The 27,584-nt window shown below is 44.2% G+C and overlaps 1 protein-coding gene across 1 annotated transcript in view; it reads left to right on the top strand.

Moving 5' to 3' along the window:
• The window catches only part of GRIA3 (glutamate receptor, ionotropic, AMPA 3), a gene marked incomplete at its 5' end in the record, with an annotated part of 80,027 nt that overhangs the window by 36,429 nt on the left and 16,014 nt on the right, over window positions 1–27,584 (top strand). Inside the window, 4 exons of the mRNA XM_008936240.1 lie at window positions 2,292–2,668; window positions 10,120–10,318; window positions 24,377–24,624; window positions 25,185–25,299. Of these exons, the coding sequence (XP_008934488.1) occupies window positions 2,292–2,668; window positions 10,120–10,318; window positions 24,377–24,624; window positions 25,185–25,299 (939 nt within the window). The remainder of the gene's footprint in view (window positions 1–2,291; window positions 2,669–10,119; window positions 10,319–24,376; window positions 24,625–25,184; window positions 25,300–27,584) is intronic.

Raw genomic sequence — 27,584 nt, 5'->3', positions numbered from 1 at the left:
GCTGAGCCTCTGCAGGGGTCCTGTTCCATTAAGATTGTTCTAATAAGGATTAATTTATAAGTACCTCATTAGTTCAACATGAAATACAGTAGCTGTGGTTAGAGTGCTTAGTCTTCCAGCCAGCAGTGGACTCTGCCTACATTTTAGAATTATATTCTTATGCATCTCAAGCTTATTGACTGTGGAATTCTAATCTTTTAACAGTGGCTCAGCAAGCAGGAGCTACAAGAGAACACATGGTTTAGTGGTCATGGTAGTGGTGGGTTGACGGTTGGACTTGATGATCTTAGAGGTCTTCTCCAACCTTTGTGATTCTATGATTTTGGGGGAAATTATCAGTGAAGAAGTTCCAGCACCATCCAGTCCCTTTACCCCACTCTGCTCATGTCCCCTCAAGCCTGTTGCTCGGGTGGATAACACATTCCTCTGCAAAGCCACTGGACACCCAGCATTTTCAGGTGCTCTATTTGAGCCACGTCAAGCTAGATTTTTGCAGTAAGTGACCACAAGTGAGGTGAAGGGTTTCTCCTCCAGGAAGGGGGAGGGCAATGTCCTAGTGCACACACATGTCTAAAGAGGCTGAGGGGGCAGACTTGCTGTGGGAAGGGCCGCAGGGGGCCAGTCCAACAGCTCTGTCAGTAGCCACAGCCTTAAAACACCAAGAAGGTGCCTCGGGCATGGCCACACAGTGCCACTGAGGCACCAGCTGGCACAGAGCTGTGGTTCTGAGATCAACCTTATGGGCAGCTTTAGCCATTTCTGCTTATTAAACTTAACTTAAAAGAAAAAAAAAGAAAACAAACCAACTATTTAAGAGAAGGAAAAAATCAGATACTACTGAAAGTCATGTACGTCACCAACAGATTTACATAAAGACATGTTCTATTATTTTATGGCACAGATTTTAATCACTTCTTATTAACATTTCCTATTAATTTCCATTCAAACTTCTACTTAATCAGGTTTTATTTTTCAACCAGAGAGAGATACATATTTATTAGTGGGAACCAAAAATCTGGTTTAAAAGATGCACAGTAGTTTAGGTACTGGTAAGCTAAACTGTCCCAAAAAATAATTTTTTTTTCTGTGTGAAATTCTTAATTACCAATGAAAGGCCATCTTTAAAAGTTTGAATAGCATGAATAGTTAGAGTGTTTAAAGTAGCTGACAAAGATGTGTATGTAGGTATGTAGACTTTCATAACAATGATTTTTAAAAGAAAAGAGCACTTTTTTTTAACATTCTAGTGCCCTTTGTTGCCCTTTGTGACACCTGCTTGAATGCTTGGCTGAATCAAGGCTACGTTGTCTAAGCAGCATGAACTTGAAGCTGGCTGGTGTAGAAATACAGATACAATTAAATATGTCAAAGATCTATTCTGGAATGTTATTTTTTTAATGGGGTAATACATTTTTTCACTTTACATTCTTACCCTCCCATGGAATCCAGCAAAGATGTGTTGACTGAAGGGAAGGGTCTCAGGTCAGGGTGTACCAACGTGCTGGTGAGTGGCAGCTGAGGGAGGTGAGGTTGTGCTTCCAGATGGCACAGCTCCAGGGCATGGTCTGTGTTACAGCTCTGTAGAGCCAAGTTCTATAAAATAGGATGACATACGTTATAGTGAAAAGTAACTACTTTGCATTCTTCTCAGATAACCCAGGCTATTTATTTCCCAGGGAGTCACAATTTTTTTATTACTGTTCTTCAGTGACCACAGAGAGGGTGGGCTGTTTAGTTCTTACCACCTCAGTTTCACCATCTTCTGTCCCTTAGTGCAGTGGGGTTTTAAAGGAGTATACGAGTGATAGCACTCAAATGCAGCTGAAATTCAGTGACTGATGACTTAAGTTATTCTTGAAGATCCTGGACTAAGCAGTAAGGCATGAGAACTTACTGAAAGAACAGAGAAGAGAAAACTAAAATATAACAAACACACAATTTGCCCAAAGTCTTAAAGACAGATGGATAACAGACCTTTACTGGAAAATGAGTTTTAGTAGCCATCTCACTCTCCTGTTCACATGGTGGTTATTCATCCATTTTAACTTAACAGAAACATGAATACATGTTGGTGCCTATCTGCCTCTGTCACGAGGCCCTTGCACAGATTCAGTTGTCATTTTTCTCCTTAGTAATTTTCAATATCATGTAGTCCTTAACTTCACTGCCTGCAAAATAGGCTGTTTCCTACTCACTCTTGTAATTTATCATCCAATTCGTTAGGCTGAGACTAGATTGTGACTGGGTTGCAACTGTTCAGTAACTAACTTGGGTTTGTTTTCCCTTTTCAGAGAGCAGATATAGCTGTTGCCCCCCTCACCATAACATTGGTGCGAGAAGAAGTCATAGACTTTTCCAAACCCTTTATGAGCCTGGGCATCTCCATCATGATCAAGAAGCCTCAGAAATCTAAACCGGGCGTGTTCTCTTTCTTGGATCCTTTGGCTTATGAGATTTGGATGTGTATAGTCTTTGCTTACATTGGCGTCAGCGTAGTTCTTTTCCTAGTCAGCAGATTCAGCCCTTACGAATGGCACTTGGAAGACAGCAGTGAAGAACCACGTGACCCTCAGAATCCTCCCGACCCTCCCAATGAGTTTGGAATATTTAACAGCCTTTGGTTTTCCCTGGGTGCCTTTATGCAGCAAGGATGCGATATTTCTCCAAGGTTTGTTCCGTATCACTCCATCACCTTTTTGCATTTTATGGTCATTTGCTGATGCCATGGTGCATATATGTTACTTTTTCAAATTTCTTTTTATTTCCAATTTTTTTTCATTTTGACATTGCATTCAATGCTAAACATCACCATCAAGCCACCATGCGTGCTGACATTCACCTCCAGAGAGAGTGGCATTGCTTTGTAACGCCGGGTATGCATTTTCTGCCAAACTTATATACACCATGTTGAGGCTGTGAAATGCATAGGGGTTTCTGCTTTCAGCAATGCTTGGAGGGCTACCGTGTTTTTGCTGCATATCTCATTTTACGGTCATCTCCTTGGTACATATAACATTCTGCTTTATAAAATAAGATCTGTTTATTTTAAAAAGTCACATGCAACAGCACTTTAAAACATCTCCACTCCTGTCATGGCTCCCACTGGTCTTTCTGCTTTCTTTTGTGCCTAGTTTTGTGCCTAGTTTCTCTAGTTTTGTTCTCCTTGAACCATCCTTTCATCTATTACTAATTTGCTTACCGCTGTCTTTCCTATGTTCAGGTCTCCATCCCTGCCCCTCTAACATCTATTGAGCACTACCCTGTGTGTGTGTTGTCACTTCAGTCCAGTCTAACCTGTTGTCCTTGTGTTCATTGTCCATACGGTCTAATGAGCATTGCCAGTTTATACATTTTTATCAATCATGAAGAAAGTCTAAAGTAGTAAAACATGTTTGAAACTAGCTCAGACTTAACAGAGAGCACTGGTATTAACTACTGTAGAATTCTGTTTCTTTTCCAAAGAAGCATTTTGAGAACCACCTGAGAAGAGTGAAGTTCTCTCTAATTGAACAATGTATACCACAAATGGTTTTTGAATAATATGTATTATGTTTCTACATTTGCACTGGTAAAGTACTTCAGTGATGTGCCTGTGATAAGCAGTAAAATCATCTAGTTTCTTAGTGATGGAGCACTAGTTATATTTTGTGTGACAGTATTTTAATAACCAGTTGACAGCTATTTAATTATTCAAAATAGATTCTTGGTACAAACAGGATGCAGTTTTTCCATTTAACAAGGTTGCTAATTAAAGGAAGAAGCAGATCATTTCTAAATAAGGACTTATATTCAAAATGCACCTTCTCGATCTCCATATTTGCATACCTTTTTCAGTACCTAAATCACTGAAAAGTTGCCAGGTTTTCCTTGTCCATATAATGGCAGGGATCTTGAGTAGCCTCCATGAAGCAAGTAACAAAACTTCCCTGAAGTTCCATGGAAAGGATCATGTTTTTTACCTGTTATAATGTGATAATGATCCTTCAAGTTCACACTCGTTGCCCATCCAAGATGATCACAGCAAAATCCAGGACTCAGAGGTGCTGGCCTCTGGTATTTGATGCAAGTCATGCAAGTGTTTTAAAAGTCTTGATAGCAGCAGTTAAATTTCATATGCACTGACAGATGCATTGACAGATCCTGTGTAGAGCAGGCACACACCTTGGCTTGGCTGTCACCGTGTGCTAGTTTTGGTGGTGTTTGGGTGTGCCTCACTGCCTAGCTGTAGCTGTTGGCCTTCTCCTCTTGTTTACACACTGTGTTGCTGCTTTACACCTAAATCCTGTATCGAAACTTTGCCTCTCTGCTTGCTGTCAAAGGTGCTGAGTAGTGAGAGCATTTAAATTGCTGTTGGCCATGTGAGTGCCCAATATAAAGGACCGGGAAATAAGCACTGGGACATCACATGGAAAGCTGCAGGCGTTGCACTGTTCCCATAGCTCTGCTCGTTGACAGTTAAATAGAAGCGCACAGGATTTTTGTTAAGCTCTCATGTGACTCTTTAACATGTTCAGCCATTTACCTTATATAATGACTGGAAGTTATTCTATTTTTTTTCAATACTACCCTGATAAGTGCCTTGGCAATACCCACTGAAAAAAAGACAGCAGTAAACCTCTTTATTTTATCTGTCAGAAGCTATTAGCTCAGTATTAATACCTGGCCCTCATTTGAAGACTTTGTCCAGGAATTCTGTTATCTTTCATGATAACAGATTCCAGGCAGGTACATGCATTGTTACTGAAAAAAAAAAAAAGAGAAACTTAATACTTTGGTTTCAATTCAGGAAACACTATTCCTTTGACCGGTATGTTGACTTAAGTTGATTAAATGTCAAATTTCTTTTCCATAGAAAGGACTATTCCCAAGTATTCCATTCTTAATCTTTGTAAGGTTACACCATTCACAGTACATTGACTATATGAATGTTTCATACTATTTTATTGCCATTAAAAGGGGCTTCATTCTTCCATTGTGAGTTTTGTCTGAATAAATTTCTTATATGAGAGCGTACAGCACTTGTAGAGAGATGCCGACAAGCAGTCTGGAGAGATCACTTTTGTACTTGCTGATAAAAGCTCTTTCAGCTGCCTTTGTGTGGAACAGCTGTGACATCTAATGACTAGTTAGATCTATCCTCGGTGAGTATGCTGTGTGGATATTCCAGAGGATATATCCCTATACTCCCCTCTTTGTATTTAATAGGAGTCGTCTAAACAGAATCAGATAGCAGCCAAAGGATGGGGGTTAGTGCATCCCTTGATGGAATCAACATTTGTTCCAGCAGTTTTGTTCTGCTATCAAAGGCTGCTGTGTTTTCTGCATAGTGAGCTGAAGCATTGAAAACTCACTTTTGATGGATCAAAAGTAGATTATTAAACTCACTTTAATGTAAGATGTGTACGGCAAATGGGATCGGGAGAAAACAGAGTCAAATTTGTAGCAGTGTTCTAAGCAAAAGTATCTTTGAAATCTCTGTGAGAGCATGTATTTTCATTTTGCTCTTTATTCATCTGGAACAAAGCAGCTAGATTAATTAATTGCTGATGGAAAAAGACGGGGGGTTCATTAAAAATTATCTCCTGAGGTCGGTCATTTAGGAGGGTATATTTCTAGATCCCTATTTTCACAGCAGAAGACTCAAGAGACTCCTATTAAAGGCCATGGGAATGACTTTGTGGGACTTTCAAAGAAGCAATGAGAGCTGGGTAACGAGATATTTCTGGAACTCCCGCTGTCAGTTCCTGTGACAGAAGCATCTCAAGTCAGCACTTTAGATGCTGTTATTGACCGTGTGCTGTCCCAGTAGCCGAGGGGAGGACCCGGTGGCCACGTGGGGCCAGCAGCAGAGGCAGAGGGCTGGCCGGGTGTGTGAGCAGGGGCTGGAGCTCCCAGCTCAGGGGGAACCAGGTACTGGGTGTCAGAATATGGAGGGCTTATGGACAAGGAGAGTACACCAAAGTGGTTCAGGGTTATCCGTCAGTCCAACAGCCAGCTTGTGTCGAAGCAGAGCCCAGTTAAACGCTGAGTAGTGTCAGCAGCTTATTGTTTCTGTGGACTGCAGGAAATCAAATATGTTTTATGGCCAGGCATAGCAAGAAACTTCAAGTTATTTTGATAAATAAAGGAGGTTTTGTTTGAATGTATTATTCTCCTGGAAACTGAATGTGAATTTGAATATTTATTTTGTTTTTCTCTTGTTACTAATTTGCTCTCATTTGACTCCATGCTTCCTTTTAAATTTCCTCTCAAGGTATGCATTCTTCCTGTTTACTTCCTTTTGAAAACACCATCTGACCTTGTTTTGATAATTAAATTATAATTCTGGTATTCCAGGTCTTTATTACTCCTCTCATTTGTTAACATGCTAATTCACTTTTAAATAACGTCGTGCAAAGTATCTGTTTATTGAAGTAATTTGGAAAATGGCATGTTGGGATAGAGCATTAGCTGTTTGGTTTTAAATTACAACACTGCACACTTGGACAGGTATGTCTTCATCAGGAAAGGTGGTGCTGGTATTAAAAGCTGTGATTGATTTTTCTATGATTATTATCTGAGTAATGAACAAACATTCCTGTGGTTCACAGTACAAACCATACAGATGTTCTGTTATCACCAGCCCGCTGTTTCTGTACTAACCCTTTCTCTCCTGCATCCTCCACACCAGCCCCTGCAGTGGGTATAAGGAGTCTTCATACCAGCAGATGGACTGGGGACAGTTGGGGGCCTTTGGACAAGGAGGCTGCCAGGCCATGCTCATCCATGCTCTTGTTCTTCGACTTCCTCTGTCTGTCTGTCTGTCCTTCAGTGTCAGCTTTGTGGTTTGTTCTGGTTTTCTTTTGCCCCATCCTGTGCTCCCAGCAGTTACAGCTGTGTCAGCCCAGGAGGGTTCATGACAGCAGCCATTCAATCTCCTTTTTGTGCTCGCTGGAAGGCTCTGGGAGAACAGCTCTGTAGTGATACCCAGTTTTCTTTCAAGTGTCCTCAACTCTTTGGAGAAGAGCTGCAGTCCTCATCTAGCAAGAGCCCTTCTTGCATGTAGGACCCTCGGAGAAGTGCCGCCTTCATCAAGGGACCCGGCCATGCCCACCTTTCCCTGCCTTTCAGCTGTTCTCCATCTCTGTCTTGTATCTGTCTGACGTGGTTCGTGCAGGTTGCAAGATCTCTGGGACAAGATATTTTTGCCTTTCTCTGCGTGTAAGGTGCTGTACGAGCGTGCAGCTCGACGCAGACCTTCTGTTGTTGCAGCAGTGTGAGCTTGAGGAAGACTGGTTTGGGAAATGTTTGTCTTCTGCACATCTTCATCCCAGCAACCTCTCTGTCCTGCTAATAGAAGAGGGCAGCCACCAATGCAAGTAAGGCATTTCCTAGGGGAAAATAGAGGGAGAATGAACACACTATTTTCTTCTGACTAGTTCCATTGAATTTATCTAAACACACTGGCGAGTCTTTTTTTTAATCTATTTCAAGACCTACTCTAAAGCAAGAGTGCCACAGGAGCCTGGAAACCCCAGATGAAGCTGGCCTGGCTGTGTGGAAGTGGATGTTTCCTCACCTGCTACCCAGACTTCTGCTCAGCCTGGCTCTGAAACTGTCCACTTTGCTGCAGGTCTTTGCTGCTCAGAACTGCAGCTCCAGGTCTTCTCTGAAGACACAAAGCATGTAGTGAAGGAATGAACCAAGAGGAGGGGAACTTCACCTGATGTGGCCATCGAGAAGCAACAGGCTGTGTTTTAATTGGGCATCTTGGTTCCCTCCAAAGCCATGAGACAGATGGGCACCTTCAGGCTTATCCCACACTACAGCAAGTGAGATAAATCTCTTTCTGAGGGGGTCTGTCTCCTCTCCTTCTCTCCACTGGCTCCAGAGGGAGCCTTACAGGATGAGTTTGGCAGGTGCTACTTTCTAGTTGGCTAAAATTGCACCGGCTCATGTAAGAGGCTGATTTGGAGTGTAGGGCATCAAGTTTTACAAAGCAGGTAATCCCGAGACCCTAACTGGTAAGGGAGCTGGCCAGGAAGGACTTCAGCTGTCTGTAAAATGCCAAGATGCTCACTTGATACTTACAAAGCATGTACAGCAGAGTAGAGAGATTCCTTGATTTACTGCATTATTCTGGTTTTATATTTCTGCAGCTGCTTAGTAGCCTTCTGATAGTGAGCACAGCTGCAGCACAGCCCAGATTGAAACGTGGAAGCCATTTATCCTCTTGGGAGGCCCTCAAGCAAGGCAGGGATGCCTCCTCCCCTTGTCAATGACCCAGCAGATGTGTGCCCCGAGGAAGCACCCAGAGGCCAGAGCAGTGGTGGTGTCTCTGAGGAAGCACCCAGAGGCCAGAGCAATGGTGGTGTCTCTCAGGGTTCACTCCTCAGAAGATGGACAAAGAGGTGATGCTTCACTCCTCAAGCTGCCCTGAGCTTTGTACCCACCTGAAGAGCCTTGCACGTTGGTGCAGGTTGGCCACAGCAGTCCGTGGGGTGCTGGCTGTGCTGGCAAGTGGAGTGTGCTGCAGTCCATGGGACCCAGCCTGCCTCTGCCCTCTCCGTGGGAGCTGCTGCTTCCCTTTCGTGGGCAGAGCAGAGTGGAGATGAGCAGTGCTTCACCTCTTGCTTTGTTGCTCCACGTTCCTCTCACCTGTTCCAGATTGCTCTTGCTTTTCTTGTTGTGTTGGCAATTTTTTTTTTTTGCTATGTTCTTTAATGTTAGATGGATTTTTTTTTTTATATATAATTTAATGGGATTTTTTAGTGGCTCAGGCAAGCTCGGGCTCTAGCCAAGACTAGGCAGTTTGCCAGCTAACCCCCTTGTTAGTTGGGGTGGGGGCACATCACGAGCCTTTTGCTTTTTTCCTATCTCCATCTGTTGGTAGGACAACTTGTACCCACTGTCTGGGGATGGCACTTGATGGAAACAAATAAACAGGTAAGAGTTTTCTTGCTTTCTCTTTCTTCCCTTCACACAAACTGAGGACTACAGCAGCCAGGTTCCACGCATTTAATGTGTCTGGGGTTGATTCTTCCTCCACTGGTATCAGTAGAGTTAAGGGAAAACATATGAAGCAGCTTTGTCTCAGCTCCTCGGCTGATTCCTGGTCAACATGCTGTCTTTGAAGAATGGGCACTGCACATGGTGGGCAGATCCCCCACCCAGCTGAGCAGCATGGCACTGGCATCCTTCAGCCCTGAAACAATACTCTGAGCCTGACATTCAGTTGCATTAAAGCATCAAGAGCTCTTACTGACAGGATCTAGACCTCCTGACCAGGAGGCATTTTGTAACTGCATGTTCACAGATAGGCTTTTTTTTTTAACCCTTATGGTATCCTTTTAAAAGCAAAAAAAAAAAAAAAAACAAACAACCACAAAGCCCAGAACACAATTATATTTTTTTCTCCTTCCTTCTCTCTTGCTCTTGTGGTTACAAAGCAGGAATCTGTAACAGTGCAACATGCAAATTTTAATTAACATGGAACATAAAGTAAACCAGCCTCCCTCCTCACTTCAATATGCAGATTCAGTCTGTAATTCCTGCTAGGTTGTGGTGAGAGGGAGATACTGGATCTCTTTTTTCCCTTTGCACATTTACTCAGATTCCTTTTTGCAGCTTGCTACATCTTACATTTTGAGAGTTGATGCAGTAGAAGGTACATTGGTGTCCTGCAGGCTGGGCAGCCCCCTAAGAGACACAATGCTGGCACATTGCAGCAGGCAGATCCAGCCTCAGGGAGAGGCTGGGCAAGCAGAGAAGACAAAAGTCTTCTGGCAGAAGATTTCTCCAGCAAAGGTTGTGTGGAAATCAGGAGAGCTTGTTCCTCTCCAAGCCTCTGATGGTGTTGACTGTTGAATTATTTCTTGGTGGTCCTTGTTTTCACTGAAAGACTGCAGAGCAAGTTGAACTAGGTAAGACCTAGCTTCAGTCTAGGTAAGACATGCTGAGTGTGCTGTCCTGAGGAAGGCCATCAGGAACTGGCTCACAGTCTGCCTGTTCACAGATACCTGGAGGATCTGGACAGAAGGGTTGTGCACATAAATTTATCAATGAATTTATAAAAAAAAAAAAAAAAAAAAGATCAAGGAATGTCTTCAAAGCAATTTGATGATGTGTGTTTTTCCATAGATCTCTCTCAGGGCGAATTGTCGGAGGAGTCTGGTGGTTCTTCACTCTCATCATTATCTCTTCCTACACTGCTAATCTTGCTGCCTTCCTCACGGTGGAAAGGATGGTTTCTCCCATAGAGAGTGCAGAGGACCTGGCTAAACAAACTGAAATAGCCTATGGCACTTTGGATTCAGGCTCAACCAAAGAATTCTTTAGAGTAAGTCTGTTTAACCTCCCTTAGAGCTTTTCTAAACTGTGAGTGCCTAATTTATGGTTTTCCGTTGTTTGTTTCTACCCAACTCTAATAGCTGTCTCAGTGAAAGCTGCTTTGTGCAATCAGGACAGGCCTGAGTGCAGTCTTTAATATCAAAAGGCATTTTATCACAAATGGATGGTTTTGCTCAACCTGAAACATCTCAAGATGGAAAACCTGACCTCTGCTATCACGGGAAGGGGGTTTTTTTAACACCAGTTTCAGAACCTCGGTCTGATGAGCAATAATGCAGTCGTTAGCACAATATTTAGCAAAGAAAACTCTTGGAGGAGTGATGCTCTTGACCTACTTGCTCTGTTTGCCCAGCTGGCAGCCCTTAATGCCATCCGACATCCCTGTTCACTTGCCAGAACGAGGAGGGGGATGGGAGGCATGTGTTGCTCTCTGTTCTATATGGTGCACTGATTGCTGCAGTTGTTGTTGCTGTGTCTTCACTGCTCACCAGCATCTGGCTGTGGCTGTATCGAGCAGTCAGGGGGGAAACTTTTGCACCCCAGAACGCTGGTTTGTATTCACCTTGGTTTGGGAAATGCTGAGTTTGCAGTATTTAGGGGTCAGGGGGAATATACACTTCCATTTAGGGTCATTCTTTCCTTCTCCACTTGCCAAGCCACAAGCTGAACTGCAGAGGGGTAGGTGAGGGTCGTTAAAAAATCTAAATATGACCTCAGGCCACTTTATGTATCTAAAAACTTTGCAAACTGAAAAACTCTTATTTCTGGGCTTCCCAAGGGCAAACTGAAGCGCTCAGCCCCTTCAGGGAGCTCTTGGTTCCCTCTCAGCAGTGCCAATCAGGTGCCATTCAAGGTGGTTTTGTACAGAAAAGTGCTCAGTGCTGCCTGTCACATACTGGCCAGGTGCTAGTGTGAGGGAGGAGGCAGCCAAAAATCCTTGCTGCTGTAGGCTGGTGAAACACAGGGCTCCTTGAGGAACTACTGGGGGCTCCTTGAATTTGCTTAAAATATCAATACATGGCCATCCACCCACATACATGTATATATAAATCTGAAATCATAAAATACACAAAGGTATTTTATGAAGCTTTTGTCCTCTGCCTTACGTGTGTGTAACATCTTTATGTAAAAATAGATACCCAGTAGTTCTCAGTTAACTGTGGCGGCTGGTGCATTACAGTGGCTTCTGTTTGTATTAAAATCCTTGTAAGAGAAACACTGACCCGGTAGGGGTGATATGAGTGTGTAAAAATTTGTATTCTGTTTAATTATCAGCCTGAGGCAGTATTATCTGCACAGCAAAAATGGGTTGAGTGGACCTGTCAGAAGAGGTAGCACAACTTGATTAGAATTATTTGTGCTGTTTACAGTCACTCTACTGTTCTTAGGGGGAAAAAAAATCTTCTTTTGAGTATCTTGTTGCCATTAATACAGAAAGAGGGATTGTATGGGGCTGTTTCTTCATTTCCTTAATAGTCTGACATAACAAGGAGATCCCTTCTCACCCAGAGATCAAAGGAATGAGTGTTTCGTGTGAAAGGATACAAAGTCTAGTAAATGTATGAATACTTTGTTGTGCTGTTAATAGTCTGGAGATGAGCTGGGACTCTCTCCTGGTGCTGGAGGAAGCAGGGCTGTAAATGAGGATGATCTGTCAGGAGCTGCCAGCTCCATCAGTCAGGGAGAGGTGGGCTGAGGAGGGAGGAGAGCAGAGCCCCAGCAGTGGTGGAGCGAGGCCTAACACCTGCTCTGGGTGGTTGGATGGGCCAAGTGGGAAGGAAGATGGGCCCTCAGTGGTGCTTCTCTCTCCTCGGCATCCTTGGGGGGCACAGTATAATTTCAGTTGTATTAACTTTTGCAGAGTAATTAATTTGGATAGAGCGATGCAGCCGTGAAACTGTTGTAATTAGAGTCTTCTCCAGTTGATTTGAGAAGGGCAAGAGCTTTGCCTTAGATTAAATGCATATGTTCACATAAATACTTTGTTGTACAGTCTTTATTAGCTACTTAGCAAGATGGTAATGGTGGCTGAAACTTGAAATAACTCTTGGAGGGCACTTGTTTTGGGAGTGCCAGCTGCACAGGCTGTGCCTGCTCTGTGCTGTGGGACACTTTTCTCCCTGTAAGCTCTTTTCTGCTGCAGCATCAGTGGGTGTGATAGGGGTCTGAGTCAGAAAAAGCTGCGAGTCCCCCTGGGTACTGCGTGGTGCTTAGTCCCTCTGTCAGGGGAACATCCTCCTCCGCCCATTCCCCACCAACTTTTAACCAATTTCAGCAGCAGTTGGCTGAGTGGCTCAGGATGTCTGCCCAGGGAGACAGGAAGCTTCTCACTGAGGGGATGCTTACAGAAGCAAGTTGCTGGTTTCCCAGTCGTGTGAACACACGCTCTGGCTGTGGTGTGGGAGAGGTAGCTGGAGCTTCCCTGGAGATGGGAGAAGTTACCTGGCTTCCTGAGCAGGAGCTCAGCACGTGTGCAGAGGCACCAAGAACAGAAACTTGGCTTTGTGGCCAGGCCGTGACTTCACACCGGAGGCAGAGGTCAGTCTCTCCAGGGTCCCATAAAGAAGCTTCTATGGGTATGTGTCTTCCTAGAGCCGTAAAGCTAGAACATTTCTCAAAGGTAGGAGTCAGATATGGATCTTAATGGCTGCAGCTGGCCAGGGAAAGGTGCCAGACTGACAACGGCAAGGAGGAATTGCCTCCTAATGCATCAGGGAGGGATGACACATAAATGAGCTTCAGATACCCACCATCTTCTCTGTGTGTGCTAGAAGGAGCTCCTTTAGAGCCTCCGGTCTGTGGCTCCTTTCTGCCAACGCCATTTCCAACTAAGATCACTTCTGAAGGTTTCTTTTACAGTGTAGATACCTATCTGCTAGGAACTGGACCAGTACCAGCACCTCATTTCAGAGGAACAGATGGTAATGACTTTCAGACATTTCAGACCTGGGCAGACTCCAGCTAGTGACCTATTTTATAGTCTTGGCTGGTTCCCTAAACATCACAGTGTCTCCCAGATAGATGCTCTCCCAGCTCTGCAGGTTAAAGCTGGATACACCATTGCTGCACAGTGACTGCTGCCAGAGTGGCATTGTCCTCACAGTTCCAACAAAAGAACCTGTTTTTGATAAGTTTCACAGCAGGCACTATCATGCTCCTCACTTGTTGGAAGACTTGGCCCCCCCAATATATTTAAGAACCAAGTGAGCATTCTTGTATTTTCATGGTTGTAGCTTGTGTCTGCTCAGAAACTTTTTACATTTTGCACTAATTAGCTTATAAAGGCATTTAAATGGCAATCAATAGTTTACATCAATTCTCTTTTGGCTTTCAAAGGGCACTCATTCATATTGAAAAGGAAAAGAAAGAACCTCTCCTTAGATATTTATCAGCATACAGTCCCAGATTAAGGACTCCAAAACACCTCTGTCTCTTTCTCCAGAACTGGCAGAGGCCTGTACTCGAAAGCAATTTCTAATCACTAAGCTACTACTACTACAGGGTGTAACTGTTAGAATTAACATCATCTAATACATTCAATTAAAGCTTCAGCATATCTGAGCAGCTAATCAAATCAATGTAACACTGTTTAATCCAAATTCAGCACTGAGCCTAAGTATAATACCACAGTCTAATAGGTTTCACACCTCCAATATGCATAGATTCAAATGGCACGACCTTTACAACCAGTTATTAATTCTTATGTAAACTTGGCTGTATTTAAACTTCAGTAGAAGCAGAAGAGCTTTCTAGACGTTTAGAAATGCAAATTGCTCTTGAATTTATAGTGGCTTCTTTCAGCTGGTAGCAGATAGGGGTGTTAAGAGGCTTCTGTAGAATAACTTGCCAAGAATGTGTTTGCTTGTTGAGAAATGCAGGTGACCCACTGGTGTACACCGTACTGAGAACCTGAAATTTCAGGTGTCCTCAAGACTCATCTGGTGTGACAAGGCTTTACAGGTTGAAATATTGAGGCAGGTAAGGTACCAACATCTTGCACTAGGTCCTTCTCCCGTTTGTGGGAAATCGAAGGCAGCTTGTGTGACACCATTAGCAGTGTAGTTAATCACTGTTAACTAAACCTAAGGAAAAAGGAGGCCTCAAAAGACTGATATTTTATTGTAGAACTTGGTATCTTTCTCAGCAAGGTTCAAGAGTGTCCCTGACAAAGCGACCCTGCTATCTGATGGCTCCCCTGTACCTCAGATGAAGTAACTTGCTGCTCTGAAGTCAGTTCCTTTTTTTTTTTTTTTTCTCCTGAAAATGGCATTAATTGCCAGGCCTGTCAGGAGTTTCAGTAGAAAGGTCAAAGATCTTTTTGACATGATGGCTCCTGCTGTTCCAGTTGGTTACTCCTATCTGCCACTGATATTCATGCGTGTTGGGGAGAGAGCTTGACACTGACGTTGCTTCTGCTGTCAATGAAGACCTCAACCTTCACACACACTTCAGATACTTCTGATATTAGTTTTAGGAATTTTCTGCAACATGTTACAAAATTCACAGCTATGGCTAAAGTCTCCATTCCTTCAGGACCCATGGGTGACACGGCTGACCTGAGGACACCGAGGAGTCTCTGTGTGCTTTCCCTGTGCCTCCTGTGTGAAGCCTCCCCTTCCCATTGCCCTTGAGACACGAGACAACGTGGCAAGGGGCTTTGTTTTTCTCTGTGCAGCTCTGGTTGCTCTGAGGAAAGGTGTTTTGACATAGAAAAAGGTATCAGAAAAAGCATGTGACTATGGTAAGAAGACTGGTGAGGTACCTCTTGAAGAGAACTTTAGGTTTAGATGGTAAAACTAAAGCAAATATAGAAAACAATTAGTTCAAAAGAAAAGAAAAAAACACCAGACAGATTAGCACCAAAGCAGAAAATAAACATTTCTCTAAAAAAACAGTGAAAGTGCAAATGAACAGATTGACCCCAATTCCTTGGAAATTAAAAAAAAAATTTAAAAAAAAAAAACAAAAAAAAAAAAAAAACCAAAAAAAAAAAAAACCCAAAAAAAAACAAAAAAACACATTCTTTAGCCCCATCAGAAGGATTTTGCAATACCTTCCCCTAAAAGCACTTGGGGTAACAAAACAGGGTTACCACCCTGTCGAGGCTGTGAATGAGGTGCCACCAGTGCCACCAGCGGTTCCCTCCCAGCTCCAGGGAGCAAAGTGCTGCTGGATCACACCCTGGTGGGTGTTACGGTCCCTCTGGGGTCCTGGGCAGGGGCAGGCTGTGGCAGACAAGGCAGGAGATGGCACCATCCCAGCCCCATTAGGGAGAGAGGAGGAGGAGTGACTCCAATGCCTTCTGCAGTGCTAGCAAGCTACACCCAGTTGTAAGGTAAAGAGCTCATTGCTCTCCTCTGATGACAGGGTTGTGTGAAGACAAGAGGTAAGGGAAATAAATTCCACCAGTGAGCTGTTTAGGTAAGGAAAGCCTTAAATTATAAACCAATAGCTGCCCTGCAATTTTTATGCATTCTGTGCAATCAAATGATATTGAAATAGTCATTAGAGCCTATTAAAAAGACCATCGTGAACTCTGCACACGCAGCGCTAAGGGCTGCAGCTGTAGTTAAACTCTTTGATTTTTAATTTCAAAATGACTTTGCTAGTGAAGATGAAGGACTTGTTTCTAGCACAGTGTTCATACAAGTGCTTTGCTTTTGCCTTTGGATAAAACTGTGATTAGCAGTTTTAAGCTTTCTGTGTTCTTGGCATCAAGCAAAACAACGCAGTCATCATAACAAATGCCTGACAAAAATATTGAAGTGTGATTGTGTTTATGGACTTTGAAGAACAGAACATCACAGAAAAGTGATAGTTTCAAATGTGAGCCATGTAGATCTTTGACAGGCAACATGGCAGTGTTTAATCTGAAAAAAAAAGTACTGTAGTTTAACTGGTTTTCAACAGAGAAAGTGTGAAAAACTTATTCACTCGTATATTCCTTTCCTGATTGGTATAGGTGAGGGTGTGCACAAATATTAAGAGGTGGATGTCTGTGTGCAGAGAGATGACAGCCTCTCCACTGCACGCGTGATAGAAAGTCTACTTGTGGGCTTTTTTCCCTCTTTATCTGTTGAACCTCCTTTCTGCCACATGGCTAACAGGCAGTTTTCAAAACAGCAGGAAATAAAATGTGGCATAATTGCAAAAGAAATGGTTTCCCATGAAGTGATCTGATGTCTTTAAGCGTACAGATTGGAGAGGAAAGTGTATCCTTATGGGAACTAAAATTAACAGCTCATCCATCATCCCCTCCTTGGAAAGGAGGCATTTGGCTGGTACTGGGGTTAAGGTGGCCGAAGCATTTTACTAATTTTAGGCTTTCCAGCTGCCCTATGTCTTGATTCTGTCTGTAAGAGCAGGGCTGCTCCGTGGAGGTGGGTGGTGTCCTGGGGTGAGGCAGTGCAGGGGGATGCAGCTCTGGCAAAGCCTGGCACAGCAGCTAGCAGTGAGTTAACATCATCACTGTGTCTGCACCACCGAGGCAGGCAGAGAACGCCTCGGGGAAAAATCACTTGCTGTTTGAATGCTCTACTTTTTTTGGAGAGCAGTTCTATGATAATAATAATGACATTGCTCAAGACAGCGAGGACCCTGGTTTTTCAAGTCTCTCCTACTTTACGTAATGCTGCTGTGTCACATTAATACATGCTTGTTAGGGATTCATTTCAAATCCATGGGTGCTGATAAATTCCTCACAGCGCTGCTGTTGTTACTTTTGAAGAGTTAGAAAACACATGAAGATTTAGAACCTAATGATGTGAATATGAAACATCCCCTCCTGCCGTCCACTGGGATTTCTCCACCATTGCTTGTGTGTTGGCCTGTTCTGTCTGGAGCTGCAAACTCATTAGACCTGACAACGTTCAGATCGTGCTCTGGAAACGCCGTTATCTGTTAATTTATCACGGGCCAGATCCAGAGCAGGGCTGGTGTGCTGCTCAGTCCCCCCGACGAGACCGCTCTGCTAAATATGTCACTGCAGGAAAGATGCCCCTTAGCCTGGAGGCTGACGTCATCCCTCCCTCTGGCAGGCTTGGCAGACAGACAGACAGACAGGCATGGCCACAGAGCGGGGCCATCCCCAGCCCCTGGTGTCACCCTGCAGTGTGGTCCCTCGGGGGGCTGGCTCTGCCCGTGCAGCACGGGGGATGCACAGAGGCTGCTTGTCTCTCACTAAAGCCTCGTTTTTCATTTCCCCATCAGCATTTGCAGCGGGGAGGAATGGATGGCAGCAATAAAGTGAGGAGATGAATATAGGCGTAGTCTGAAATTCAGCGTCGTGCCAGGAAAGGATGTCTTAAAATCTTGATTTACATTCTGCTGCTCAGACTCTTCCTGACATGGCAGCGGCGTCTGGTTGCAGCCAGAGTGACCCTTTGCTTGTCTGTCTGAGCAGAGCTCACTCCAGAAAAGATGTCTGGTGCAGCACGTTTCCTGCCTCCTGCCAAAATCCTTCTTTTCCAAATGACCATGATACACAGAAAACTCCAACAATATTGTGTTATTTTTATAAGATAAAATTTCTTCTGCAGTCGGGTCACCATGGATGTCAGGTGTGGAAAAACTGTAGTGATGCTGAAGCCTGGAGGGTTTTTTTTTTTGCAGGCTGCTTCCCCAGCTGTCCGTGTGTGCAGCGAAGCCACTGACCCTCCTTCCTCACCTCCTCCTCCTCCCTGAGCTCCCTGCTGGGCTCCCATCCCTGCTGCAGTCAGGGGAGGAATGCTGCCCGTGGGCTGAGGGGGCTCCAAAAGACGGGAATTCTCCTCCCAGCCCACATACGAGCATTGTCTGAATCCTGACTTAAGGGAATCTCAAAAAAAATGGGCAACCCTGGGATTTGTGGGCCAAATCCTTCAGGTCCCTGGGCTTCATTTGCCCCAACTGGGAAAGGAAAATGCCATTTTCAAAGCAGAAGTGGTAACGCCATTAATTTGAACAACAAAACATGACAGTGTCTCTGTCACAAACTTGACTGAAATATTATTCACCAGTTCACCCTTTCATACACATTTATGGGTACGTTGTCAAAGATTTCTGTATTCCTGCAAATACACAGACTAGTTGAGCCTTGCTTATCTGTGGCATCCCACAGATTGATAAATCGTGGGGAGTTTGGTAGATTTTGGGTTTGGCCTTGCTACAAGAGAAATGCCCTGTGCATGCTCGTGGCATCTGACCTACTTTCTTCTGCCGAGAATGTAATAAAAACAAGAGGTTCATGTAACGATGGGATTGATTTTTCTGTCCATATAGGTAAGTAAATTGCTGGCATCACAAGTTATCTGTGGCTAAAAGCTGTGACATTGATCTATTAGACTGTGCCCTATGACCTTCAGTAAATGACATCTCTGCTTTCATGTCCACTCTTGGGAAGGGGGACTAATGGAGCCCTCTGGCCTTCGTGAGACCTGTTTTTTCCTTCTCAATAAAGAGCCTGGAAATCTCAAACAGAGGGACCTTACTAATAATATTTATCATGTTCTTATTATTAATGTAGCATCGTTAGGCCAGCCTCCGTGTGCTGCAGAGCTGGCAGTGGGCTGGGGACTCTGACCACTGTCCCTTGCTCCTCCTAGAGGCAGCTGTGGCAGAGGTGCCTTGGCATCAAACTTGGGAGGGAGTGGAGAGGCAGCAAATCAAAGCCTCATCCACAAGACCAAGACAGGGGTAGCCACTCTGTTGCAGTTTGCCATGCTGAAAGTCCAGGAAAGCAGCAGCAGTGGTACCAGGGCAGCCTTCTGGCATTTTTTCACCCCTGTTTAGTGACTTGCTTTTTAATGGATTCAGCTACTGGATTCATGAGCTGCTGGAGAAGAGCTAATTGCACACATGGAGAAGAGCAATGAGTGTTGATAATGAAGCTGAGGTGCACATTTAACTGCCTAGGTTTGTATCAGTGAGGTGTGTGTCTCTCCAAGGGCAGAATGTACAGTTCAGATTAAATATCTGCGCTGGGTTTAGCATGGACCTGTGTGGTTTGTATCAGCAACATCTGTCTGACTTAGGGCTGTAGATTTCCCTTGTTAAAGAGCTATGAAGTGGTCACGGGGCTGGTGTAGCAGAGGAGCATGTTAACTCTGCTGCTTTAGGTCCTTTATTGATTTCTCTGCCTACCTTTGTGTGAGCTGTCATCAGGATGCTCCACCCGCTTTGCAATTGTCTCACTCCTGCTTGCTGCACTTCCCTGTTGGATTTACTGCCCTTCCATGTATGCTGGCCTGCTCCAAAGTATATTAAAGTTTGTGTAGCCTGGACCCAGCCCTGAGACCAGGCAGCTGTATCTGGCTTCCTTCTGCATCTTCTCCAGAAGATCCCATTTCTTCCACTGCTATTGCCCAGCATGAAACGTTCTCCTGTTCTTCCTTCTAGCCCAGCTCCTGGGTTACTGGAGGGACCTTACCTCACCTCTTTCTCTCCTGCTCTTCTCTCCTTTTTTTTTTCTCTCCTCTTTTTTTTTGTTTTTTAAGTTTGTTTATTGCTCTCTCAGTTTGGAATAGAGGGGTAAAAATATTAATATAAGTATCATCTAATATTTCAAACATACAGAGCTCAAAAAGGGAGAATATAGAAATGAATTCTAAAAGCCAAATTGATTTGGGTGAATTTGGTTCATAACTGACTGATCAGCAGTAATCACTTATAAGAGAACTTCGAGCTTGACTGCTGGGAAATAATTTCCTGCTGCCTGTTGTAAGAGGCAAAAGCCCACTGTGGTCGTTTTAATAAAGTATCTCATGGGGTGCATGAGGCAGGCTCTTTGAAGAAGACCTGCAGGTTGAGGGGAGGGTGGCATAGAAGCTAAAACATTGTAAAACAGGCAAAGGGCATCCCTGTAGCATACTTTGATTATAGAGGGAAAATGCTTTTTCTTTCAAATATAATAGCCTCACTGCTACTTAGTAGTGGAGGAGGTGACACAATGTCACTTTTAGCAGAAGTGTGAGACAGATGTCTGCAGAAAGGGGAAGGTAACTCGGTCAATGGGAGAAGGCTTCAGTCACAAAGATACTTCACAGCTAAATTTAACCAACATCAAGGAACCATCCCGGATGTGCCGGGGTTTGCTGTGTATCTCTGAGTGGTTTGGGAGGTGCAAAAGTGCAACCAAGGCATCTGCTCTTACTCAGCTTTTGTTATTGAACGGATTTAAGAAATAACAGCAACTGAGAGGTGAACCTGCCCCTAACATGTGCCCAGTCCCAGCCAGCTGCACTTTTTGATGCTGTGGCACGCTGTGGCTTTGTTTGCTTTTTCATTTCAGTGCTGGAGCCAACCATACATCAAAACTGAGAGACAAAAAATGAAAGACAGTGTTCAAATTGTGGCCTGATTGAATTGGCACCTTCTTTTAAAATGACTGCTGTGCTGCCCAGAAGCAACGTGTATTTAGGTACCCATTAGTAGTGGGCCAAGTGAAGTGACTGCTCAGCATGAGAGCTGCTGACACGAAAGGGAGCTGCCTACACCCTTGTGCTGAGGTGTGTGGCTCATACTTCTGCATAAACATCTCCAAATAAAGAAAAAAGCCAGCACTATTGACAAAGCAAAGGCCAGCTCTATTTATATCTGCCGTAAGGCTGCGTTAATGAAAAGATGCTTTAATGTGTCCCAAGGCCTAGATGAAACACTGAAAATGTTGCTTTTAAGAAAAAATGATAATAATATCCCCTTGAAATCCCGAGGAAATGTGTGTGACAGACTTCTTGAGAGCAATATCAAAGAAATGAAAAAGGAGTTGCAGAGCATAGGGAGTTACTGCAGTTATGGGCTTTGAATTGGTTTAAATCTTTGCTTTTAAGCTTTTTTTCAAAGTATCTCTTTAAAAGTAACACTTTAATGAGAGGCAAAACGTTTTACTGCTGCTGAACTCTAGCAGCAGTACAGATCTGTCAGACCTTACCTTATTTTGGAGTGTAAATCCTTTCTTTGTGGTTGCTCTTGCTGTCTGGCCCTTCTCATGGGTGTCAGACTCCTGGGGGCCACACAGGTTTTGGGAGGGGTGGTGTGAACGTCTGCAGAGGAGGACAGATGGGTGAAAATGTTCTTTCAGCACAGGATTTGCAACTTCATGGTTAGAGGAAAGAACTTCTCCCTTTTTACAAGTCTTTTACAGGCTTCCGAGTTTGGTTTTTGTTTTGTTGGGTTTTTTTTTCAAGGTGATTGGAAAATGGGATAAAGGAAAATATTTACTCAAAATACCTTCTTCCTTTTCATCTTGTTGTATCTTTGACTGGCTTTAGCCAGGGGGTCATTTTGTGTCATTGAGCTGGTGTAAAATACAACTCTGAGGGCAGAAATGCCCTTGGGCACTTCTGAGCAGGTTTGCAGGTTTCACAGCTCTTCTGCTGTGTAAGCCTCATTATAAATCATTATTTTGGTCTCTTGATGAATTTAGGGGAAGGGCTGCAAACAGCAGCACTAAAGGAGCAGAAAGCAGTGTCTGGAGCCTGTCACCTCCCTAATCCCTGCTCCCAGGACATCCAAGGCTCCTTCCCCAGCCTCTCCCAGCCAGGTTCTCGCTGCTTCCAAAACCAACATGTGCTGATGAATTTTATTTTAACCTCTCCCAGTCAATACCTGCTGTGTGCATTTCTAGCTTGCATTTTTAGTCTACTTCTCTTAGATCAAACTGCTATGCTCATATTTGAAAATCCCACTTGGCAAAAGAGCAGGGCAATGATCGTATAGAAACATACTGATTTTTATTAACTACATCATCCAAAAGAGTTAAATGACAGGAGAAACTATAAAGCTTGGGCTATTCGTTAAAGCTGGAAAGAGATCCAGGTTTGAGTGGTGGAATTTGGTTTTTTGAAGCATGAAGGATGATATTCACCCTCTGCCCTTGGAGCAGGGGACGTGCTTTGTCAGGGCCATTTGCAGCCCTGAGCGTGCTGTTGGCACTCATCAGATAACTGTTATTATTAACAATGCACAGATGTATTGGCAATTGCTTTTAGGTAGTCAGGCCAGCTGGAAAGAGTATGAAAGAACTTATTAAAGATAGATATTCCGGTGTGAATTAGATGAAAAGGAAAAGAAATTCGGGTTTATCTATGTAATTAAAGGCACACTCTGCAGAGGAAAACAAGCAAAAGCATATGGAGTGCATGCACAATTTTTGAAAGCTAACCACTTTAGCTGGCTGAGGGATAGGAAGTGAAAGAGGAAAGCTGCATTTTTACCTTCCTTTTGTCCCTTAGATGCTCATTTGCAAATATAAATGGGCAGGTGCATTTGTATTATTTATGCTAAAAGAAGATGAGGGTTGTAAGGGCCAGCACCTTGAAAGTAGGTCAGCCCAGAACTGCCCTTGCTCACGCAGTCTCTGTGTGGGCAGCCAGGCTGTTCCTGTTGCCTTTCTTTTACCTCTGGAAGGACCATTTCAGGCCCCATTTATATCCCACATCTTCCCACCACATCTTCACTCCTGATGCTGGACAAACAAAGCCTTACAGCCCATCTTTAGCCATAAAATGCTCTCGGCTGAAATCCCTCTTGCTTGTTTTTTCACACCCCACCACCCAGCCGGCTGCTAATGAAGCTGCACTGTATTGTTGTCTCTCTGATTTCCTATTGTCAATTGAGCTGATTTTAATTGGTTTGCATTTTCAGTTGTTTTTCAGCTCATCAGGAAGGATAATTAAAATAAACTCGTGCCCTCCGTGCTCCTCTCCATCCGTCCTAGTGACACTAGCTGAGCATGTTAATCTGAAGAACAGTGAAGGCAGGGCTCACTCCCTGGGAAGTGTTTGGAGGCTGGTTGTTAGGCATTACATTGTTCAAAACACATTAAATTGTCCTGAATGAGGAGGAAACATGTCTCAATCATCAAGCTGATGGTCATGAACGGTCTTCTGCCACAAGTTGGTTACATTTGAACTAGATTTAGCTACTGCCTGCCTCATCCCCATTCTGCAAGGGAAGCTGTGGACAGGAAACTGGCAAGGAGGAGGAGGCATAAATTCAAGATACCCACAGCTTGGACCAAAAGCCTTATATAAATCCTTTGGATTTCTAGACTTTAGAGAAATACAGTTGGCATTTCTGCCTTCTGTCGACCAAGCAGGAAAGTTTAACTGGTAGTCCAGGCTACGGATGCTTAAGAGTCTGGAGGTGGCTTTAAGATCCGAGGGTGGTTTAAATGTTAGTGGTGGGGAAGAGGGAGAAGGGGAAGTAACACATTGCTCAGTATTTCCTGGATTATAAAACCTGTATGCTGGGCTAGAGGCTGTTAGGATTGGCTTAGTCTCAAAATGAGGAAAGGAAAAAAAAATATACATACATATGACATGCAGTGAGTTAGTCAGGAATTTTTTTCAGCTTATTGCTAATATTTGTGCTTGTGAAAATGTGAAACTGAATTTTGAGAGTTTGGCTATGTATTTATACAGGATGTTGTAGTTATTGTTTGTATCCCTCAGGTGAGCATCACTCTTAGAAGCCACTAGAGACCTCCTGGTCTCCTGTATCATAGACCTGCCATCACTGCTGTGAAAAGCAGACTCCTGCCTTGCTGGGAACTTGTAATAAGCAAATGTTGGTGTTTCCTAGCTGGGGGTTAGCACAAAAACCACCGCTGAGGATTTGTGCAAAGAGGAGAGGCTTCGTTCGCATGCGTTGGCTGTGATGGATGATCTAGGATTTAACCTCCTCCCTCTGGCTGAGCAGCAGGGCAGCATGCAGGCAGGTAAACCCACCACAGAGCAGGGACCAAGGCGCCGGGACAGGCACGCACTGTTGCTCCTCCTGACTGCCAGGCTGCCAATTAAGTGGCAATTAGTAGAATAAATGTCTGGGACACGTTTCCCCCTCCCCGACCGTGCTATGGTTTGGTCGTTGTTGAGGGGGCAACATGCCTCTCTCCACGCTACCTTGGCTTTGTGATTTGTCAGCCCTAATCAGTTGTAGGGTGTTAATTATAATTCTGATTATGCCTCAAAGTGAGGAAACAGGAAGAAAAAAACCACTGAGCCCAAGGAGCTCAGTCTTGTGCCCTCGCCAACACGGCTCTTCGTTTCCTTCCTCCCATCTCTCCCAGAGGTCAAAAATAGCTGTCTACGAGAAGATGTGGTCGTACATGAAGTCGGCCGAGCCGTCGGTGTTCACCAAGACGACGGCGGACGGGGTGGCGAGGGTGAGGAAGTCCAAGGGGAAGTTTGCCTTCCTGCTGGAGTCCACCATGAACGAGTACATCGAGCAGCGCAAGCCCTGCGACACCATGAAAGTCGGCGGCAACCTGGATTCCAAGGGCTATGGTGTAGCAACCCCCAAAGGCTCAGCATTAAGGTGGGTGGAATAATATAACAATATCCATGTTGTTATAGTATTCCACCTACCCTGATGTATTGTGTTGTCATTTTCTTTCTTGTGGATTTTGAGGTAACTTTAAAGTTTAAAATCTTCAATATTCCATGGAGTTAAATAAGACGGTAAATGATGGTTTCGTTTATTTAATGCATCCATTTTTTTTAGTGTTCTCTTCGTGTTGTCCTTTCTGATTGTTTGTTGCTGTTTTAATTTTACAGTTCGATGGCTTTTTCAATTTAAATGGTAAAAGCCGAGTTAACCTGCCATACGTGACGAATGTTAACTGCATGATGTGGTGTTCTTGTTACTTTTTTTCTCAAAGACGAGTTCCCCATCCCGCACACTTCAGTTTTGAGCAAATGTTATCCTCCATGCCACCTTCCAATATTTAACCCTGTATTTGCTGTACAGACATTTTGATAGCTCCACGTTCTGTGAAATTTTAGCCAATTTGTCCTCTTGTGCTCCTTTTTTTATACGTTACGATTTCCTAAGCATTTGTGCATTTTTTCTTACAAGTTATGTTTTATCGTTTCAAGAAATGCTGTTAACCTGGCAGTATTAAAACTGAATGAGCAAGGCCTCTTGGACAAATTGAAAAACAAATGGTGGTACGACAAAGGAGAGTGCGGCAGCGGGGGAGGTGACTCCAAGGTCAGCCTCAATGTCACCACAATCGGGTACCTTAGCAAAGAGTAATCGGCAAGGCTGTTATTTTACTTCTCAAGAAAAAAAGAAAACCAACAAAGACAAAACAAACAAAAAAAAGAATACAGTTTTAAACTATTTGAATAATTGCGGTGGGGGGAAAAAAAAAGCCATTTGCTTGCCCAGTAGCTCTTTCAAAGAAATGGTCTTATTTAATGTCATCAATAGGCTTGGTCGAGCTCGGAAACCTTATTTAACTAACAGATAGAAAGTCCAGGTTAGGTGGAACCTACGCAGAGCAAATCAGGCATTGTTAACTGTACAAGAAACCAGTGGTCACATCTGGCCACTGTGCTGACCCCTGAGGACGTGGCTTGGGTCCTTCTCCGTGATTTAGCTGTGATGTAGAGTGGCTTTTGAGAGGTTTCTTTTCAACTGTGCTAGCACAGACCTGGAGACATGAGGAACCCCTGCTCCTTTGCTCTCCTTGGGGAGGGGTCAAGCAAACCAGTACCAGCCCTCTCTGCTTTTCTGGCCTGAACTGGTACCACCAGAGAGACTCTCTGGAGGGGAGCTCCTTGGGTGGATCCGTAGCTCAGGGAAGGAGAGGGTGTGCATCTCATTGCAGCGTGGGGTCAAGCGATGAGTCAAGCAATCATAGCAAAGACATAACGTCAAGCAGAGGTGGAAGCCACCCATTAATGGCAAAACAATAGCAGCAACGGTAATGTATAAGGAGCTAGAGCTTGCAGTAGCCAAAGCTGAAATGAGAGATAAGATCCTAGCTCCAGCGACAGCAGTGGCAGGGCTGTCACTGCCTTCTGCTGAACTGAGGCTTCGCCCAGTCTTTGAGGCAGCCTATACGGTAGCAAGACTCAAAGTTGCTTTAATGAGCTTCTATACTGCAAAAGTTAACTAGTGTGCTTTTGTATTGCCAACCTTGCCCTGTAAAACTGGCAGTTTCTGCAGCCTCCAGCCCGGTGAGGAGAAGCTGTAGCTAGAGTAGGCTGGCTACTATGGGTCACCTTGAGTACAGGAATTACCAGCAAAACTGATTTTAAAGACTTTGTTGTACTGAAAAGTACTGAGATTAATTTTCATAGTGACACTGTCCTACAGGTAGTAAAACCAGTTCCTTAAGGAGCAGTAACTCCTGCTCTCGCTTATAAAAATGCTTCAGCTTTGGTCCAAAATCAATAATGACAGTATTTTCAGTAAACTGCAATTTCGGACAATTACTGCAAATTACTGCTGCATTCTATTAAGAGTTGCTTACAGTTGGCTACGTAGGAGATTACTCAGCTGCTCATCTCTGACGTTAGCAAAGCCACTGTGTGGTACTAAAGGAAGGAGAAGCTCTCAAATTGAGGCTTGTTCAATAACTGGAGGTCTGCAGAGCTCAGCAGCAGCCTGGAGACAAGCGTGAGCTTTTTTATTATGCTTTTTAGCTCTGCTGCTCATCCTTCACACAACATTTTTAGATAATGTTATACTTGCCAGTATATTAAATGTTTAATATTCCCCTGGGATCCAGCACCACATTGTCTAATGCTACCTCCATGGGAGAAAACTCTTCGTACAAACCAGCTTCAATGAACTTCACTGCTTCGAGTTCATTGAATTAAACCCAGCTGTCTAATGCTGACAGCCCTAAGGAGACTGAAAAAAAGGCTTTTAAAATGTTCCTAATTAGGGCAGGGCTTCATGTGCTGAAAGACCTTTTACAAAAAGCAATACCATCCATTAGCAAGCCCTTGGCCCTGGTCAGTGGATGCTGAGGGAGTGGAGTCAGGTGTCCTGTGATACCACGGATAGATATGCAGTGAAGAGGGAAGGGCAGCCAACACAATGACACGTGTGTTGCTGCTTTCATCCAGAAATGCCCAAGTGCTGTCTGCCTGCAGCTTGTCCTAACACGCTGTGAGGAAGGGCTGCTTGGGGCAGAAGTCTCCAGGGAGCAGAATGTGGGTCAGAGGAGACCTCCCACAGAAGACTAAGCTAGGGGAGGCGGAGAAGGGGCTAGGTGTTGTTTCTAGGCAGGCTGTAAATCAGAGGAGTTTTTGTGAGCATGGCTTTAGTTTTGAGGCAGTGGTTTGTAGGCTCGGGATGCCGTGGGCTGCTGTGCCACGGTGCTGGGGCAGGTGGGCAGATGCTCACCCCCATCACTGGCCACTCACACCGAGCTCAGGCTGTGCCTCAGCCCCACGGGAGCCCCGCTGCCCTCAGGGTGCTGCCCTCGGGGTGCTGCAACCCTGGCAGTCTCACTGACCTCTCCTTCCTCCTCCCTGTTC

This window comes from Merops nubicus, unplaced genomic scaffold, assembly GCF_000691845.1.
Source record: "Merops nubicus isolate BGI_N331 unplaced genomic scaffold, ASM69184v1 scaffold21732, whole genome shotgun sequence".
Taxonomy (NCBI): Eukaryota; Metazoa; Chordata; class Aves; order Coraciiformes; family Meropidae; genus Merops; species Merops nubicus.
The sequence above is the reverse complement of the archived record's forward strand: the minus strand, read 5'-3'. Positions and strand labels throughout refer to the sequence as shown.